At 40.4% G+C, this 21,780-nt stretch overlaps 1 protein-coding gene across 1 annotated transcript in view; it reads left to right on the forward strand.

Annotated features, from left to right (window-relative positions):
- LOC117510664 (mothers against decapentaplegic homolog 4-like) overlaps positions 1-19,151 on the forward strand; it is a 30,504-nt gene extending 11,353 nt beyond the window's left edge. The window contains exons 4-10 of the mRNA XM_034170468.1: positions 878-1,132; positions 7,749-7,856; positions 7,932-7,982; positions 8,477-8,660; positions 10,207-10,375; positions 10,563-10,701; positions 17,444-19,151. Coding sequence (XP_034026359.1) covers positions 878-1,132; positions 7,749-7,856; positions 7,932-7,982; positions 8,477-8,660; positions 10,207-10,375; positions 10,563-10,701; positions 17,444-17,655 — 1,118 coding nt within the window. The 3' untranslated portion in view covers positions 17,656-19,151. The remainder of the gene's footprint in view (positions 1-877; positions 1,133-7,748; positions 7,857-7,931; positions 7,983-8,476; positions 8,661-10,206; positions 10,376-10,562; positions 10,702-17,443) is intronic.
- Positions 19,152-21,780: the final 2,629 nt, after the last annotated feature.

The following is a 21,780-nucleotide window of genomic DNA, read 5'->3' on the forward strand; positions in this document are numbered from 1 at the left end:
GTTGCAGGAGTTAAAGTCCCCGAGGATGAAGACAGGCTGGTCTGCAGAATGGGCAAGTGCATTATTATAGCTTTGCACTATTCTCTCCACTGCTTCTTCGTCATTCGATCTGGGCACGTAGACAAGAATAATGGTGATCTGGCCGAACACAACAATAAGCACTGCCCCTCCTTCAGATTTACGTGAGCGGCGCTCATTTCTCTGAGCTCTTATGGCGGTAAATCCAGCCAAGCTTCAAGAGTTTCATAATAATCTTTAAGCCCTGTTTCCGTCAGACACACAAGGTTGCTCTGTTTGAATTCGCAGTCATGTTCTGCTCTTAACGCCAGTTCGTTGCTTACCGAGCGACCATTTGTCAGTGTGATGGCAGGCAGCGGAATTCTGCTGCGGCGTCTCCAAAGTCGGTGTCTCACTTCGCCCCTTGAGCATCGCACTTTCCTGGGTTTCTTCCTACTCTCTGACCATTTGACAGGCTGTCGGATTTCCACACATTTGGCAGATAGAATAACTGATGGTGCCACATCAGTTAGGCGTAGGGAGAGCAGGTGCTTATGGGTGTAAGTGAGATGGTCTTGACAGCCTACCAGGCAGCTCCCATTTCCAAATGCTGATAGGCAAAAAAGTATCCATAAATGAGTGATTTTCATGGAGGTTAAGTCCAGAGTGAGAGGCTATTTTTAATAAATGACATACATATCAGATAGAGGGAAGGAATGGCATGTAGGGATGTAGCAGACCGAGCTTTTTGTATACAGACAGTCAATGAAATGATACAAATACTTTATCGTCATTCAGCTTCATCAGAGTTCAGTATTTAGGTCTGCAGATGTGCAGTTTGTATTGTCAGTAACAGGTCTTTATTTTGTTTTTTGTTCAGACTTGTCAGCATTGACGCTGGACCCAACCACTGGACCCAGCACGACAATGGTTAAGACTGAATGTGATTTTGACAGACCGCAGAGTCTGCCCTCTACTGAGGGAGGGCAATCCATCCGGACAATCCAGCACCCTCCTTCCAGCAATCACATAGCCCCCCTGGAGACATTTGGGACTTGTGCCTTGCTCCCATCTGCTGAGGCCTCCAACTCTGTCTCAGCATCATCCTTCTCTGCCATAGCTGCAAGTTCAGGAAGTAAGATGTTTATTTAATAGGCATGGGAATCTCTGGAAGCCTCACAATTCCATTAGATTACAATTCAGAGGGCTGCGATTCGATTATAAAAGGAATTGATGCATCTTTTCTCTCTCTGCACCATTTCTTTTTTCCTAAATGTGTGACTACTTGATATTTTCAAACCAAAGTATTTATAATGGTCCATAATGAATTTAGTTCCAATACATTCTGGAACCACTCAGCCATATTTACACCATGTGGCTCTCATTCACTGATTCTAAACTATAAAACCCAGGGGTGGTGGCGGGGGGCGGGGTGTTGTCAAAGACATCCAGGTTAGGTGAATTGGAAACTTATAATTGTCCAGGTCTCCCTTGTAAAAGAGATCTTAATCTGAATGGGACTAACCTGGTTAAATAGAGGTTAAAAAATAAAAATAAAAAAAACAGTGTTAAGATGGAGCAAGAACAAGAAACTATGTGAATTTTGTTCAGTGGTTTGTCGCAATATACAGTAAAACTTGTCTAACTGTCATTGTATAAACCATATATTCACACTCACCGGACAAAAGCAGAAGTCCCAATGCTTTTGTATGGTTTTCCATGTAATAAACACCATATATAACAGCTTTTCACTTACATTGGACTAAACCTTCCGTCCCATTGCAATGTATTTCCATTTAAAAACTCTCTGCATGTACCGGACAGATCAGTCTGGACGTGCCCAGTCGCAACAGAAGTACAAAATGAAGTTCAACACTGACACAAGCTGATTTGAGGAAAGTGGGCACTGTATTTCCTTGATTAAAAGCCCGGCCATTAATTTTTTTAAACCATACTCAGATCGGCACTTAAAGGAGGCAGCCCTTTATTCAAGGCCATTATTAACAAAATACTTCTTGTTGCCTGCACTGTAATATGGTGTTAGGTTTCACACATATCCCTGGGTGTGGCGAACCAAAGACAACCACTTTAGATGAGTCCTCTGCATGTCTGTGAACCCTCTCTGTAACCTGGTTGATATGACGGTAAGAGCTGTGATTGGTCAATTTTCCACTTTCACTCCTTCCCCTCCAGTCATATTTTAAAAGTTTTTTAGTGTACACGATTAGGTTTCAATCATGGATCAAATACAGGAATGTTTAGCAGAAAAGTCTGCAAATATCACCAACTTTGCAACACAGAGTCGGAAAAAGACGCATGGAGGGAAATTGCACATGCCATAACATTGGTTTGGAGGTTGATGATTGTATAAAGAAGTCGAGCTCATTGAGGGACAAATTGATCCAGAACAAGCCATTGTTCCTGCGGTAAATTCCAATAGGATGCTCACAAATGCAACGGAGAACTTTAAAAGGGTCATGTGCACGTCATTGTCATTGCATAGCCACGGAGTTATGGAGTTGTAGAAGCATAAAGCAGGCTTTAGGGTTTTAAGGTACCGGCCCTTTTCTATGTCCACAGCGGACATAGAAAAAAGAGTGACTTCACCAAATGTAATCTTTTTAATGCGCATAATGTCCAGTGCTTATTTAAGGCAGGTGTTTATTTTTTCAGATGAAGTTTTGACCTGGTCATTAAATGAGGCAGGTCCCTATTCAAGATCAGGTGTTTAATCAAGGAAATACCTTAGCCTAATTGGTGCTGGGGATTCCCTGTAGATTGTTTGGTGCCTCTTGACTGTAACCAATCCATGATATACATATAACGGATTTTGTCTGTTATATACATAGATTTCGATTAGAACGGACAAAATTCGCTGGTCCATCTGAATCCATTATATGTGAGTTTTACTGCAGTATAAAAACAGGTGGCTATTCTGTTTCATTATGGAGCGCTGCATCTGCAGCTGCTATGTGCTGCATCCCCAGACAGACTGTGTGCTGTAATGACACGACTGTAACAAAGCTGTATAGAAAATGTACTAAAGTTTAAAATACATTTCTGGATCAAAAATGACTCCAGCAAAAGTAGGAACACAGATTTATATAAGGAACATGCAAAGTTAATGGGAGCCAGCCCCTGCAATTAATGTTCATAAAATCAAATATTGACATTTGTGATTCAACTCAGAATCATCTTCGTCCTCATTTTCCCCCATCCATTATATAAAGAGTATATCTACTCGTCTATTATGTCCTTTCTGAACATTTGTATATGGATGTCTTGGTGGCTTCCCTCACTTGACTCCTTTTTTTCTTTCTTTTCATTTCCTGTCTGCATATACAGTGAGGAAAATAAGTATTTGAACACCCTGCGATTTTGCAAGTTCTCCCACTGAGAAATCATGAAGGGGTCTGAAATTTTCATCTTAGGTGCATGTCCACTGTGAGAGACATAATCTAAAAAAAAAAATCCGGAAATCACAATGTATGATTTTTGATAATTTATTTGTATGTTACTGCTGCAAATAAGTATTTGAACCCCTACCAACCAGCAAGAATTCTGGGTCACACAAACCTGTTAATTTTTCTTTAAGAAGCCCTCTTATTCTGCACTCTTTACCTGTATTAATTGCACCTGTTTGAACTTGTTACCTGTATAAAAGGCACCTGTTCACACACTCAATCAATCACACTCCAAGCTGTGCACCATAGCCAAGACCAAAGAGCTGTCTAAGGACACCAGGGACAAAACTGTAGACCTGCACAAGGCTGGGATGGACTACAGGACAACAGGCAAGCAGCTCGACAGAAGACAACAACTGTTATGATTATTTATTAGATTTCAATTTTTCAATTTCAATTTATTTTCATTTATATAGCGCCAAATCACAACAGCGTTGCCTCAAAGCGCTTCACACAGGTAAGGTCTAACCTTACCAACCCCCAGAGCAACAGTGGTAAGGAAAAACTCCCTCTGAGGAAGAAACCTCAAGCAGACCAGACTCAAAGGGGTGACCCTCTGCTTGGGCCATGCTACAAACATAAATTACAGAACAATTCACGGACGAATATACAAGAAATGCTATTGGCGCACAGGACAGGAGGATTGCCAACACAAACACAACTCCTATCTCTGGATGGAGCTGCACCTTAAACAGAGAGAAAAAACAGAATCAGGCATCAGAAAGACAAAAAATATTGTATAATTTGCCAGCATTAAACAACAAGAAAAACAGAGAAATACTAAGGTGATCGCTGGCCACTAGCCCTAAACTTCACTAAAACACCCAGAATTTAGGTGAAGTTGAGGCCGCGGCCCGCTCCAATTACTAATAAATGAATTAAGAGTAAAAAGCATAAAACAAAACTGTACCAGTATGCTAGCCATATGAAAGGGAAAATAAGTGTGTCTTAAGTCTGGACTTGAAAATCTCCACAGAATCTGACTGTTTTATTGACGGAGGGAGATCATTCCACAGAACAGGGGCACGATAAGAGAAAGCTCTGTGACCCGCAGACTTCTTATTCACCTTAGGGACACAAAGTAGTCCTGCACCCTGAGGACGTAAAGCCCGGGCCGGTACGTAAGGTTTAATTAGGTCAGCTAGGTAGGGAGGTGCCAGTCCATGAATAATTTTATAGGTTAGTAGCAGAACCTTAAAATCTGATCTCACTGGGACAGGAAGACAGTGAAGGGATGCCAAAATGGGTGTAATGTGGTTGAACTTTCTGCTTCATGTCAAAAGTCTGGCTGCAGCATTTTGAACCAATTGGAGACCCCTAATGCTAGACTGCGGTAAACCAGAAAATAGAACATTGCAGTAGTCCAATCTAGAAGAGATAAATGCATGGATCAGGGTCTCAGCATCAGCCATAGACAGGATGGGACAAATCTTCGCTATATTTCGCAGGTGGAAGAAAGCAGTCCTAGTAATATTTCTAATGTGGAGGCCAAAGGACAATGAAGGATCAAAAATTACCCCAAGGTTCCTCACTTTGTCAGTGTGATGTATGACACACGAGCCGAGGCTGAGCGTTTACTGGTCAAATTGATGCCGATGTCTCACTGGATCAAGAACCATCATTTCAGTCTTATCAGAGTTTAAAAGTAGGAAGTTTCTAGACATCCAACTTCTCACTGCTGCAAGGCAATCTTCTAAGGATTTTATGTGAACGAGATTACCAGCAGTTATCGGCATGTGTAACTGAGTATCATCTGCATAGCAGTGAAAGGTAATCCCAAAACGCCGCAATATGTGCCCAAGGGGTGCTATATAAAGGGAGAAAAGCAGGGGTCCTAAGACAGACCCCTGTGGAACCCCAAATTTCATGTCACTAAGGTTAGAGGTAGTGTTACTGTACAAAACACAGTGAGAACGACTGGTCAAGTATGACGTCAGCCATGCAAGGGCACTCCTAGTAATCCCAAAATGATTTTCCAGCCTATCAAGTAGAATATGATGATCCACTGTATCAGAGAATTAGAAAGTGGAAGAAACAAAAGATGACTGTCAGTCTCCCTCGGTCTGGAATTCTATGCAAGATCTCACTTTGTGGGGTAAGGATGATTCTGAGAAAGCTCAGAACTACACAGGAGGACCTGGTCAATGACCTGAAGAGAGCTGGGACCACAGTCACACAGATTACATTAGTAACACATGATGTTGTCATGGTTTAAAATCCTGCAGGGCAACAAGGTCCCCCTGCTCAAGCCAGCACATGTCCAGGCCTGTTTGAAGTTCACCAGTGACCATCTGGATGATCCAGAGGAGGCATGGGAGAAGGTCGTGTGGTCAAATGAGACCAAAATAGAGCTTTTTGGAATCAACTCTACTTACCATGTTTAGAGGATGAGAACAACCCCAAGAAAACCATCCCAACCGTGAAGCATGGGGGTGGAAACATCATACTCTGGGGGTGCTCTTCTGCAAAGAGGACAGGACGACTGTATCGTATTGAAGGGAGGATGGATGGGGCCATGTATTGCGAGATTTTGGCAAACAACCTCCTTCCCTCAGTAAGAGCATTGAAGATGGGTCATGGCTGGGTCTTCCAGCATGACAATGACCCCAAACACACAGCCAGGGCAACTAAGGAGGGGCTCCGTAAGAAGCATTTCAAGGTCCTGGAGTGGACTGGCCAGTCTCCAGACCTGAACTCGATAGAAAATCTTTGGAGGGAGCTGAAACTCCAAACCTGAAAGATCTAGAGAAGATCTGTAAACCTGGTGAAAAACTACAGGAAACGTTTGACCTCTGTAATTGCAAACAAAGGCTACTGTACCAAATATTGACACTGATTTTCACAGGTGTTCATATACTTATTTGCAGCAGTAACATACAAATAAATTATTTTTAAAAAAATCATACTTTTTTTTTTTTTTTTCTTCTCAGATTATGTCTCTCACAGTGGACATGCACCTAAGAGGAAAATTTCAGACCCCTCCATGATTTCTAAGTGGGAGAACTTGCAAAACTGCAGGGTGTTCAAATACTTATTTTCATCACTGTATAATAATGGTAAATGCCACACTGGCAGAACCATCTATGAACATTAATACATATATACAATTTATTCTTGCAAGACAGAAGGTATGTAAGGTATGTAGTGCATGAGTGATCGTGATGTGCGTGTGTGACCATCCGCCCTTCCTGATCAGCCTACAACATCCTACTCAAAGCCGACCGACAACTTCTATCAGGAAGGACCGACCACCAAAACAACATGAGGACAGACAAGAACGAAAGACAAGTGGTGAAGGCAATAACTGAAGTGAGACAGAGGAGACGGGGCCCCAACCATACAGCATACCAGGACAAATAACCACACATGAACAAATAATGACAGCAACAGCCTGTTGTCCAATTAGTGAGCATCCATACCCTAATCTAGGACACCAGAGTCTTGATCCCCTTGAGAGCACCTAAAACTGAACTGTGGCGATGGCCACAAACATATAACCATCCACACACAGAGACCCTGATCACAGCTAAATATCCAATCACTACTGTGGCTGGTGTGTTGGGCCAAGACAAAAGTACAGAACCCTACCATATGACGTGAACCACTCCGGCACCTCAGAAGCCATACGGCCGACTGCAAGCAACGACGGAAAAGGGTCCAGGATGCAGGGCCCCAGGAGAAAAAGGGCACCGGAAGGGCACAGGGGCCAGGAAGGGCAGCCATCAGAGCCACGGGGGCAGCACGACGAACCAACAGGGGAGCACCCCGGCGGCGCAGGAACGCACCCCTGACAACCCCCCCCCCCCCCCCCCCCCCCCCCCCCCCACCAACAGAGGCACAGGAAGCAACCCCATACCCAAGGGAAGCACGCACGGTGTCAAAGGGAGGAGTGAGCGGGGACGGGGGGGCAAAGGAGCCACTGCAACCAAACCCAAAGTGCGGGCAGGGACCATCGAGCCATACGAGGGCGGGGCCCGGCCCCCAGACAAGAGGCGAGACCCAACACCCAAGACTCCCCCAGCACAGCCAGCAGGACGCCTCCAAACTCCCTCCAGCCCCCAATCCACTCCGGACCCCACCCCAAACACCTCTTTTTTTTTTTTCTTTTTTTTTTGCATTTTTTTGGTTGTATTTCTTTTTGCTGGCATAGTACGTGGTCTTTATAGGCACTGCCTGGAGTTTTAATGCTCTAAATTGACGAGACTCTGCTGTGAATTATTCTGAATACATTAGTTGAGAAAATATTTGCGGTTAAGGACACACTGATGGAGCCGTTTGTCTCTGCAGGCACCTGCTCCACCTGGTCAAGGAACAACAGCTTCACCCCAAACATGCTTCATCACACTAATGGTCATCTGCAGCACCACCCGCCAATGCCACACCCAGGACACTACTGTAACTACACTCAGAAAATTTATTTCACGAATAGACATTTTTTTGCCAAGTGGGTGATCACTGTCTTCTTCTCAGGGCCTTTGCATAATGAGCTCACCTTTCAGCCGCCGATATCCAATCACCCCGGTGAGAATGCACAAAACAAACAGCAACATACTGCCCATATTGCACAAATTATTTAATATGTTATAATTCATCTTTATTCCAGTCCCAAATCATAAAAAGATGGGATGATATGGAAAATGCAAATTTAAAAAAATTATTCTAACATTTATAGTATGAAGCAAAGATATTTCATGTTTTGTGTGGTCAACTTCTTGTAATTTAATAAATATTCATTCCTGCGTGTCAGGCCTGCAATACATTTGAAACAACACAACGGGGCGCTAAAGCATTTACCATTTTATAATGTTGCCATCCCTTCACACAACAGTTAAAGATATTTTTGTGTTGAGGATACCAAGCGATGAGGCATTTCAGGTGTTGTTTTGTCCCATTCTTCCTAATAAAACACATCTTAAGAGTTCTTGAGACAGACCCTTGAAATATATTTGAAAAGAATATAAACAGTTGCAGCCTTTAATATTTTTGAGTTCACATTGGTTTCTTGCCTCTTTCAGCGCCTGACTACTGGTGCTCTGTTGCCTATTTTGAGATGGATGTTCAAGTGGGAGAGACCTTTAAGGTGCCGTCCTCATGTCCCATTGTGACAGTGGACGGTTACGTTGACCCTTCAGGAGGAGACCGATTCTGTCTGGGCCAGCTCAGTAATGTACATCGTACTGAAGCTATTGAGCGCGCAAGGTAGGTTTTCATCGTGGAATGGCTTGAAAGTTGCGTAGCACAGCTAAAGACAACCAGTGTAATTTTGATTTAAAAAATCAATGTTGGCTCATAATATGTCCCCCTAGATTAGTGTTGTGGGTGATATATACATCAAAACATTTAGTATTTGATGGTCTCACTCTGGCTTTATCAAATCAGTTCCAAGCTCAAACATGCATATTTTCCCCTTGTTTTAAACCAGTTTTTATATTGTGAACCTGCCCTTCCATAATTTTCACCAGTGGATTTACTGTGTACTGCAGAATCTGGAAGCAGGTCATTCATGGCTCAAATAAAAAATTAACGGATACATTTCATTTACATACTCAGTTAATTAGTGAAGCAAATCTTGTTAAGGGATTACATTTTTAGGTAACTTTTAAAACCATTAGCGGACCAGTTACTTCCACTAAATTTTGTTCCACTAACTTTAAGTCAGTTACATCTTGATCATTATCAGATTTTGGCATGCTTAACCTTTTTCGGAACCTCCATGTTTGTGCTTAAACATCCTAAAATTTCAACACTTTTGGTCTGTGTTTCAGGGTTTTACAGCAAAAAAAAAAGCCAAAACGAAATTCATGTAAATTAGTGGTAGCTTAAGCTCAAAGTTTTAGCTGTTTATTATCGCAGTTACCATTTATTTTCCAGAATATGAGTCATGCCTGTTAAAAAAAAAAATGCCTCTTCAAGAGGAAAAACCCACATATGTCACACATTTTTCCTTTATTATCATCCCTTTAATTTGGGATTTTTGTACATTGTTGTGGTTTACATTTTGTTATTGGCATTGCTTTGATTCCTGGGAATTATTATTATTATTATTATTATTATTATTATTACACAACCTCCCAAACTAGTAAAAATAAATAAATAAAAGTTAAAAAATGCAATTTATCATCTGGAAAATTATGGTAACTTTTCAGCTGGCAGATTAGCCGTAGCCAAAGGTAAATTTTAGGTTAGCTGTGCCCACCTCTGACCTACGTACAGATGGCTTGTCTGTGTATTTATTTATGTATTTAGTCCTTTCTAAATGTATCCTGTAAAAGATTCTTCACCTCTGTTTCAATGTTTTGATTTAGCGAGGATGAGAAAATACATGAACAAACACGCAAAAGTGCCTATGTAGCATACCTGCTAACATTTCATCATACTAACGTGGGACACCTACATGTGGCCGCAAGCGCCAACAGCGTGAAGTATAACTACTTGGTCTCGAGGGCATACCCGGAATCACACAATAGCAGGACTAATAGGCATCCCACACACACCTATGCGGGATGCAGGGACACAGGGGTAAATACCAGGACTGTCCCGCCCAATGCAGGACGGCTGTCAGTGCTGATGTAGGTGAAGTGTAATTTCTGCCTATTCTAACCACACACACAAGCACATATATGCCATGATCCTAGGGATAGCATTGTAAATATTCTGCATTTGCTTGCCATAAAAACATAACTTACTTGTCTTCTTTCCTTTGTCCTCTCTGTGTCCTTTCTGATGTTCCTCTCACCTTTCACAGGCTTCACATTGGAAAAGGGGTACAGCTGGAGTGCAAAGGGGAGGGAGATGTGTTGGTTCGATGCCTCAGTGACCATGCAGTGTTTGTTCAGAGTTACTACCTGGATGGAGAGGCAGGCCGAGCCCCCGGAGACGCTGTTCACAAAATCTATCCCAGTGCTTACATCAAGGTACAGACATAAACTCTACAGTGTGTGTGTTCAGTTCATTCAAGTCTCTCATGGGGTTCATTGGGTCCTCATGCACCTCAGGTGTCTCTGATTGGCACCCACTGGCGACATTTGTACTTCTCTTACACAGGTGGTTAATTTGTGCTGAGCATTGCTGTGTTTGGACTCTCTTCCCTCCTCCTAACAGGTGTTTGATCTTCGCCAGTGCCACAGACAGATGCAGCAGCAGGCTGCCACAGCACAAGCAGCAGCGGCAGCACAAGCAGCTGCCGTGGCCGGCAACATACCTGGACCAGGCTCAGTCGGAGGGATTGCCCCAGCTATTAGTATGAAACTGCAAGTTCATGTGCACAGACACAGATGTTACGGCAGTATGATCAGTGTCTCACAAAGACCAAAGGCAACATTGATTTAACTGAAGACATATAAATTTTGAGGCAGGCAGTTTTAACTAAAGATTTTGGATGAAATATTTTTAAAACATACAGCTGTTAACCTATAATCTTTATTTTTATCATATATCTATAAATGATACGCCAGTATGATTGGATAAAACACTAAAGAATAAATAGCAATACCCCCTTTTCATGGACGGGTAATATTTTTCATACCACCCGAGTAATCAGCCAATCCGGACAGCGGAGCGATGCCACGACGAAGAGGCGCGGTCAGAGGAACTGTGAAATACTGGTGAGTCACTATTAATAATTTGTTACGTGTCCAACCTCGTAGGTTGATCGTTCAAATTAAATTTGTTAGTTCTAAAAGCCATCATAATTATTTATAGGAAAACGTTCTATTTTGTTTCTACTAAGGTTTGAACTTTGAGTGTTTACACAGGAAAGAAAAGTGAGAAAATGTTAATGCCTGTTTGAGAAAAGTGTATAAAGTGTGTAGTGAGGGGTTTTACAGCCTTAAAACATCTATAATAATTGTAAAAAATAATGCTGACTACTTCGCGGATTTCGCCTATCACGGGTTATTTTTAGAACGTAACTCCCTTTTGTGGCCTCGCAGTTTCGCAGATTTTTTTTAAGTGCAGTTTTGCATGCTTCTTTTTTTTTTTCTTTTTTTTTAACAGCGCATTGTGTTCTGTGTCCTTATCAGGCGGGCGATTACTCTCACTGCCTCTGATTCGCTTACTGAGTCTGCGGGCTCGGTAAGCACCGCAGCGGGCCACTCACACCGCCCCCGTCTGCTGTGCCGAGCTGCATGCAGCAACAGGTCCAGAGACTACGCTCGCTGTTTTGATGCGCAGCGCCTGCTGCATTGTCTCCGTAACCGCAGCCGCAGAGCTCCGTGGCCATGACTTGGATTCTTTGCGGGTCCCACATCCGTATCCCCGGAGGCAGTGAGCGAAGGGAGAGCACGCGCATTGTGTTCTGCATGCATTTATCATTTTATAGGTATATGATAAAATCGTTATCAAGTTGTTTTACCAATGAATATGGCTTTATACACCCTGAAGAAAACCGGGTGTATGGTTTTCTGAAGGGTGTATAAAGCCATATTCATTGGTGAACAACTTGATAACTGATAATATTCAATTGGTTCCATAAGTATTTGGACAGGGGCAGGTTTTTTTTGCCTCTGTATGTGCTTGCAGTGTAGACTTTTAGCTTTAATTCTAGGAGATTATCAGAAATATTCCATTAGCCATTTAGGAATTACAGCCATATTTATACACAGTCCCTCCATTTTTAGAGGCCATAAATATATGGACAAACTTTATAAATGCATATTGTTTCTTTTTTTTTTATCACCACCATTTTTACAGCCAACTTTCTTTAGACATGTCCAGGGTTGGACACACAAACATTTTCAAGTCGCCGAATGCATCTTGAACTTGCAGTATGGATACTGTATGTGGTGTGTGATGGAGAGTAGACTCACCTTCTCCATCACCACCTGTTATGGGACCTGCCCTGCTGCTGACAGGAACATGCTGCAGAGGGCGGTGGCAGCTGCCCAGACGATCACTCGTTACAGTCTCCCTTCCACTGAGGACATCTACATCGACAGGTGTAGGAGTAAAAGTCTGCAAAAAAATGAAGCATGATGAATTTTTTGCATCCATTTCACGGACCCCTTTGTCCCTCGGCGTATTGCCATGTAGGGCTGCATAAGCTCAGCATAGTCGGTACGCCACATTACGCAACTCTACGTTGGCCCAGTGTGAAAGGGGCTTAAGACTGATCAACTCCAGGACTCATTGACAAGTGACAAAGTGACAAAGTTTTTATTCGGCACACAAAATATTCAAATAGAAAAAAATGAACAATTCCACAAACAAACACAGACAAAACTAGTGAGTCCGAAAGGGTGTGGGCTGAAGCAAAGCTTATTAGCGCCCACCCCTGCTCATACAAGTCCAAGAATTCTTATCAGTCATATTTACATAAATACAAATTCACTACTACATGTCGACACACAGACATACACATCAGTATACTATTCACTTATATTTATATAGTACCAGATCACAAGAAAGTCGAATCAACGCACTTTACGCCAGTAAGGACTAACCTTACCAACCCCCAGAGCGAGCACTAGGCAACTGTGGTGAGGAAAAACTCCCTATAAGGAAGAAACCTCAAGCAGACCAGGCTCTTGGGGGTGACCCTCCGCTTGGGCTGTGCCATATATACCTATATACATACTTATATACTTTACAAACATAAATATATACATACATACATATACACAGTCACTTATATACATATACATATACACCTACCCATATCTATATATCTACATACGCATATACATACCCACACATTCAAATATACGAGTCCCACTTATAAATTGAACATTCCATATAAATCAAATTATATTTGCTTCTTTATGATACTTAGACATGATGTTCTTTTTGAGTAGTTTCTTAAATCTTACTAAGGTACTACTCATTCTAACCTCTGTTGAACATTTGTTCCATTTCCTAACCCCAACCACAGACACACAAAAACCCTTTACATTTGTTCTTACTGGTGGTTTCATAAAAATTGCACAACCTCTTAAACTATATCTGGATTCCCTCAATCGGAACAGACTCTGGACATGTCTCGATAAGGCTTGGTTTTTCGCTCGAAATAAAGTTTGAATTGTAATGTAATCGACCAAATCTATGAATTTTAATAAATTTAAAGACACGAATAAAGAATGAGTTGGTTCACGATATTGTTTATTGCAGATGATTCGTATGGCTCGTTTTTGCAAAAGGAATATTGGATTGGTATTTGATTTGTAAGTGTTTCCCCATGACTCAACACAATATGTCATATATGGTACCATCAGAGAATGATATAAAGTAACCCTTCTTGCGGCAGTAGGTCTTTGGCTTTATACAGAATGGCTATAGTTTTTGACAATTTTGATTTCACATAATTTATATGTGGTTTCCAGCTAAGTTTATTATCAATTATAACACCTAAAAATTTATTCTCTGTTACTAACTCAATTTCCTTATTGTTTATAGTTAAATTTTTACATTTGGGTGCCTGTTTATTTCCAAATATAATACATTTAGTTTTCCCAAGGTTGAGTGACAACTTATTAGCGTCAAACCAAACCTTAAATTTTTCCAGTTCTTTCTCCACTATGTCCAGAAGCTGTTCAAGATTTTCACCGCTACAGAACACAGTTGTATCATCCGCAAAAAGGACACATCTCAGTGAACTCGACACCCAACTTATATCATTTATATAGATTATAAACAACAAAGGACCCAGCACTGAGCCCTGCGGCACCCCACGTGACATCCCTGAGTTCAGAATTTGTATTATTGAATTGAACATACTGAAATTTGCCTTGTAAATAACTAGCTATCCATTCATATGCCAGACCTCTGATTCCATATTTCTGCAGTTTAATTAATAGTATTCCATGGTTAATTGTGTCAAACGCTTTCTGTAAATAAAAAAAAAAACACCTATTGTGTATTGTTTATTGTCAATTGCAGTTGCTATACTTTCCACAAAGTCCATCAAAGCATGTGATGTAGTTCGAGACCTTCTGAATCCATATTGTTCTTCACAAATGATGTTATGCTTCAGTAAATAATCATTTAATCTTTTAGCAAATATTTTTTCCAAAATTTTGGAAAATTGTGGCAGGAGTGATATAGGTCTATAATTAGAAAATGTGTGTTTGTCACCAGTTTTAAACAGAGGAATTACTTTGGCTATTTTCATTTGAGAAGGAAATTTACCAGTACTTAGTGACATATTGCACATATAATTGAACGGTTTTACTACACAATCAATAACTTTTTTTAATAAAGCCATATCCAAATTATTAAAATCAGTCGATTTCTTACTTTTTGAACCATGAACCAGATCAAGTATTTCCCTTTCATGAGTACCACCAATGAACATTGAAACAGATTTGTTAAACGTTGAATTATTTACCCAGAAGTTATTAGTTGATGAGTCAATTTTACTGGCAAGATTTTTACCCACATTAACGAAGTGTTCAGCAATAGATTCGTCGTTATCAATCGTGATGTAGTTGTTACTCTGAAAAAATGAAGGATAATCTCTAGTTACTCTATTCTTTTTTACTATTTCATTTAATATGTTCCATGTGTTTTTGATGTTATTTCTATTTTTGACAAGTAACTCATTATAATATATTTTTTTACTGAGTCTCATGATATTGATTAACTTATTCTTATGTTTTATACTTACTTTCAGCTTCCTTAGTTCGTAGTTTTATGAAATGTTTATATAGTACGTTTTTCTTTTTACATGCCCTCTGAAGCCCCTTAGTTATCCATGGTTTGTTGCTATATTGATTTCTATATATTTTGTCAACAAATGGACAGTGTTTATTATACAAACTGGAAAAAATGGAGATGAAAGCATCATATGACCTGTCAACATCATCAACAAAAACATCTGACCAATTCTGACTTGATAAATCCTCCCTTAAATTATCAATTGTTTCAGGTGTTACTTTTCTACTCATGAATTTGGTATTGCTTCGATACTTACAACAACCCTCCAATGCAAAGACTGAGAAAACTGGCAAGTGATCACTGATATCACTGACCAGTAGTCCCCCACTAAGATTACCGGATATAACGTTAGTTAAAATATTGTCAATGAGAGTTGTTGAGTCCATAGTTATTCTGCTAGGATGAATGATGGTTGGAAACAGTCCTAAACAATACAAGGTGTTTATAAATGAAGTGATTTGTGGATGATTGTGAGGGTTTAAAAATCTATATTGAAATCTCCACAGACAAATAAATGCTTATTTCTGTTGATTTTGTTGTACATGCCTAAGATAATGTCTTCAAAGGTGTCAATATTTGTCCCAGGAGTTCTGTAAATACAACTAACAACTATGTTTTTGGAGTTTATAGATGTAATTTCTATGGTAACACATTCCATGATGTTGTCCACTGTAAATTACATGTTGTTGATGAGTTTACAGTTATAATCTGACCTTACAAACAATGCAACGCCTCCGCCCCTTCTCGTCTGCCTATTAACCAGGAACAATTCATAACCATCAAGATATACCAGATCTTTATTATCCTCATTTAACAATGTTTCTGAAATTGCAATAACTGAAAAACGTTTTTTGGATGTTTTCAAACAATCATTAATAGTGGACAGATTACGAGAAAGACTTCTGCTGTTGAAATGTATAATTGAAAAATCTTCATCATTGATTTTATAATTTTTGAATTGTTCTTCTGTAAAATATTTGCACTGTCTTGAGCACCGCACTTTACACTGCTTTGACCTGCTATGCAGCCTTTTTACGATTTGCTGCTTGTTTGATTGCGGCGCTAGAGCGAAGGTTGATTGTATATTCATAATTTTTTTTTTATTATGAGATTGGTCAACTTTCATTTTTTTATTTCAGGAATTATTTATTATTCAAATCCAATTACATTTTTTCCACAAATCTGATTGGTTAATCGTGTGAGATTTCAGACTGTATAATATCGGGGTAACCATGGCAAAATATTTGAGCGTTTCACATTTGGATGTATTACTGCACGCCATGACCAGCCGCGCGCTACTACACAGATGTCAATAATGGCATTGTTGGCTGAGAGCGAGAGAAAGTCACGTACCGACAACGATGCCAAATTGGGTGAATTTAAGCTACCATACGAAAGTATTGATGTGGATTCTGATACAGAATTACCACTTCACTTTTGATGGATTACTCGGTAAAACTCAATTTGCAACCATATAACCAGAAGGAACGTCCACAAATCAGACACAACAGAGTTATTCCCTAATTGATTTTTGATTTTTAGTATTATCTATTTATTTAGGACATAATGCTACTGGTCCTGAGGACAGATTTTGTTTTCATGTGAAACATGTAAATGACAATAAAGGAAACTTGAACCTTTCTGGTAAATTTGTCTGCAGCAGGCAGTTGTAAGATACGACGCAGGAGACTAGTGGCAGAAGCCACTACATCACCCAGAACAACCCTGTAGGACTGCAACATTGCATGTTACATCAAGCCTAAGACTCCTTCAGAGTTGATAGAGGTGTCTTGGTGGCTTCCCTCACTAATCTACTCAGTATTGCAGAACTGCTTGATAAATTAACCACATAGCACCACACTTTTGCATTTCTTAATGATTGATATAAGTGTAGTTGCAGACACATTCATTGACTTGGTGATGCTCATGTATCCATCCCCTGACAAGTCTAAAAAAAGGGTTGACTGTAAAATTGCTGATTTGTATTTTATTATATTTTATATATTATGTTTTTTTTTTTTATTATTAACTTGATTAGTGGAGGGACTGTGTATAATAATGGCTGTAATTCATAAATGGCTAATGTGATATTTTTGTTGAATCCCTTGAATTAAAGATGAAAGTCTACACTACAGACACCTCTTGATTGATTCATTTGAACTCCATTGTGGTTGTGTACAGAGGTGAAATTACACTCTCAGATCTTCATGGGTTTTCAATCCGAAATAATGAGATTGACAATTAATTATGCATTTAATTCAAGTCAGAATGAAAAGTCTTCAGTGAAGCAAGTTTGTAGCTTTTCTTTTTTTGTCCCCCTGCTCTCCTTTCAGGTCTGTCGGCAGCAGCTGGCATCGGGGTGGACGACCTTCGCCGGCTGTGTATTCTCAGGATGAGTTTTGTTAAGGGCTGGGGGCCTGACTACCCACGGCAGAGCATCAAGGAGACGCCCTGCTGGATCGAGATCCATCTTCACAGAGCTCTGCAGTTGCTGGATGAGGTTCTGCACACGATGCCGATAGCTGACCCACAACCTCTGGACTGAGCAGTGCAGCACCTCGTGTCACACTGCAGCACACCGTGGCAGTGGGCGATGTTCCTCAGAGGATCTGCCTCTGATGAAGAGGCCTGACAATCTGACAGCCATTAAGGTGTGACACTCAAAACTGTTCTGTGAAATCCTTTCAGGTGTTTCAGAGTTTTTTTTTTTTTTGTTGTTGTTAATCAGGAACAACACTAAGATGAGCCGTTTGTTCATGACATAGTCTGTATTTCTTTTGTGTTGTTTTTGTTGACTGGAATGAGGAATTCTGGGGCGTAGATGATCACGTGTAATGATGCCTACAGAACACCACACCGTGTAAACTGGATTTTACAAAAATGACTTGCCGTCTCAGCCTCTCAGTCCTGACAAATTAGCAGAACCAAATCAGTGTGAAGGCTGTACAGCTGCTGGGTGAGATTCTGTACATCACAGGTCCTCACATCCGATATGGGACTACTCCTGTGAATGTCAGTTTTCAGCTGCCGTCACATCATTGACACGCTCGCTGTCACAGCTGCACCTGGAATAGTGAGATTATTGGAAGTTGGCAGGGCTCAGACCTGCTAGCATTTCTGTTCTGTCAGTCACGGACAGCGCTGTGGATGACTTGGTGCGGGCTGCACGAGGCTTTCAGTGCAACATGACATGCACTTTGCATACAAAACCCGGCTTTTGAACTGAAGTAGGGGCAAGTGGACTATGGACTCAGGGTATGTTAAACCATGGGTATGGGTCTGGAAACAGGTGACGGACCTCGGCTTGGTATGAATCCGTTTCTGCCCTTTTCTCACTGCCAAACCAAGAGTGAAACTGAGCCAAGATGCTTTTGTTGGGCGTGGCTGATTTTCAGCGCTTGAGGTTTTTTCAGTTTTACAGTCAATAATTGGAATTCTGGTCTTTAGACAAACCAAAGTGTATGTATATTTACTGTCATGAATGTGAGAACACAGCCAGGTATGTAAATATGCAGTAATCTTGGTCAAACTGTAATATTTGTGTCTTTTTTTTTGAAGCAGAATTTCCAATCACACAAGTTTGCCTCATTGCACTTGTGGGTCGGTGCCCACTTGTGTACTGCTTGATTTAAGTTTTGTATAGACATATTTTCTTGGGTCTTTGTTTTTTTTATGGAGTAAATTGTATTTTTAGCAGTTTTTCTGGTTTGAAATACTCTTAGTCTTGATGTTTATGATGCAACATGAATAAGACACTGAACAGGCTTTTATTTTTTTATGGAATTGTGTGCAGATGTTACATTGAGTATATTAAAATTAGCATAAAGACACATTTATAAAAAGTATTTTTGACCCATCTTTGGCGATATTTACACACCTGTACTGTGTATTTTGAATGGTTTTAATTACAGACTTTAAACATAGAACCAGCAGTTTGATGCCCATGTGGCTGAGCGACACTGTCCTTGAGTAAGATTCTGAACCCCAAAACGTCCACCTTGGGGCCCCTTAGATTGACTCCATATGGATATGAGGAAAATGCATAATTGTATGTTTTTGTTTTTCCTTTTGAAAGGCATGTAAGTATTTCTTTTTGTTTTTAAATGCATGTTTGCTGTTTACTTGACATTGACTCATGTACCTCATCTAAAAGTGAAGCCCATTGACTCCATTAATGTGCGATTCTTGTGAATTTGAGCAGAATAAGTACAAATAGCTCAGGGCAGATGTAGAAGATGTGCACACACATGCACACAAACATTCAGACTTCTACAGGAGGAATCTGCAGCACAAATGTATATCCGGTATATCTACTGTAAGTACAAAAAGTGTTGCATGGTGACCTAAGACAGAACTGTGATGTGGAAATGCTGCCGACTCCTCAGATTAGTCTGTCAGCGAGTTTTATGTTGGGTGGGTGATACATTTAATACGGGTTGTGTATTTTGTCAGTTTAAATATTTTGCATCTGCTTTCATATTTTCATTCTGCAGATGGACCAGACAAACTGATGGACAATTTGTGGAGTCTCTGATTCATAAATCTGAAAACTATGTGCATAGGGGTTTATAAATCTGGTGACAAACACTGGTACAGCTGTCAGGTTTTGTGTGCACACAGTAGTAGTCTTATAGTTGGACAGTGCATCCATAAAGTATTCACAGTGCTACACTTTTTCCACATTTTTTACAGCCTTATTCCAAAATGGAAGAAATTCATTTTTTCCCCTCACAATTCTACTCACAGCACCCCATAATGACATCATGAACAAAAGTTGTTTTTTTTTTTTCATTTAATTTTTGCAAATTTATTGGAAAAAAAAAAAACCTAAGCACATGTACAGTAGTGTTCAGAATAATAGTAGTGCTATGTGACTAAAAAGATTAATCCAGGTTTTGAGTATATTTCTTATTGTTACATGGGAAACAAGGTACCAGTAGATTCAGTAGATTCTCACAAATCCAACAAGACCAAGCATTCATGATATGCACACTCTTAAGGCTATGAAATTGGGCTATTAGTAAAGTAGAAAAGGGGGTGTTCACAATAATAGTAGTGTGGCATTCAGTCAGTGAGTTTGTCAGTTTTGTGGAACAAACAGGTGTGAATCAGGTGTCCCCTATTTAAGGATTAAGCCAGCACCTGTTGAACATGCTTTTCTTTTTGAAAGCCTGAGGAAAATGAGACGTTCAAGGCATTGTTCAGAAGAACAGCGTAGTTTGATTAAAAAGTTGATTGGAGAGGGGAAAACGTATATGCAGGTGCAAAAAATTATAGGCTGTTCATCTACAATGATCTCCAATGCTTTAAAATGGAAAAAAAAAACAGACGCGTGGAAGAAAACAACCATCAAAATGGATAGAACAATAACCAGAATGGCAAAGGCTCACCCATTGATCAACTCCAGGATGATCAAAGACAGTCTGGAGTTGCCTGTAAGTGCTGTGACAGAAGACGCCTGTGTGAAGCTAATTTATTTGCAAGAATCCCCCACTAAGTCCCTCTGTTAAATAAAAGACATGTGCAGAAGAGGTTACAATTTGCCAAAGAACACATCAACTGGCCTAAAGAGAAATGGAGGAATATTTTGTGGACTGATGAGAGTAAAATTGTTCTTTTTGGGTCCAAGGGCCGCAGACAGTTTGTGAAACGACTCCCAAACTCTGAATTCAAGCCACAGTGAAGCATGGTGGTGCAAGCATCATGATATGGGCATGTTTCTCCTACTATGGTGTTGGGCCTATATATCGCATACCAGGTATCATGGATCAGTTTGGATATGTCAAAATATTTGAAGAGGTCATGTTGCCTTATGCTGAAGAGGACATGCCCTTGAAATGGGTATTTCAAGGACATGCCCTTGAAATTTCAAGGACAGAGTGGTTAAGGTGTTGGGCTTGAGTCCAGAAGATCATGGGTTCAAATCCCCGCCTGACTGGAAAATCACTCAGGGCCCTTGGGCAAGGCCTTTAATCCCCTATTGCTCCCGGTGTGTAGTGAGCGCAGATGTGAAGAAATCATGAAAAACTGTGGTTATACAACTAAATACAAGTTTAGTGATTCACAGGATTGCTAAAAAAGCAGTTTGAACATAGTAGTTTTGAGTTTGTAGCATCAGCAGATGCTACTATTATTGTGAACACCCCCTTTTCTACTTTTTTTTTTTTTTTTTTTTTACTAATAGCCCAATTTCATAGCCTTAAGAGTGTGCATATCATGAAAGCTTGGTCTTGTTGGATTTGTGAGAATCTACTGAATCTACTGGTACCTTGTTTCCCATGTAACAATAAGAAATATACTCAAAACCTGGATTAATCTTTTTAGTCACATAGCACTACTATTATTCTGAACACTACTGTACATTAGTATTCACACCCTTTGCTCATTACTTTGTTGATGCACCTTTGGCAGCAATTACAGCCTCAAGTCTTCTTGAATATGATGCCACAAGCTTGGTGCACCTATCTTTGGACAGTTTTGCCCATTCCTCTTTGCAGCACCTCTCAAGCTCCATCAGGTTGGATGAGGAGCGCCAGTGTTCAGCCAATGACGTTCAATTGGACTCAGGTCTGGGCTCTGGCTGGGCCACTCAAGGACATTCACAGAGTTGTCCTGCTGAACGATGAACTGTCGGCCCAGTCCGAGGTCAAGAGCGCTCTGCAGCAGGTTT

Source organism: Thalassophryne amazonica, chromosome 5, assembly GCF_902500255.1.
Source record: "Thalassophryne amazonica chromosome 5, fThaAma1.1, whole genome shotgun sequence".
Lineage (NCBI taxonomy): Eukaryota > Metazoa > Chordata > Actinopteri > Batrachoidiformes > Batrachoididae > Thalassophryne > Thalassophryne amazonica.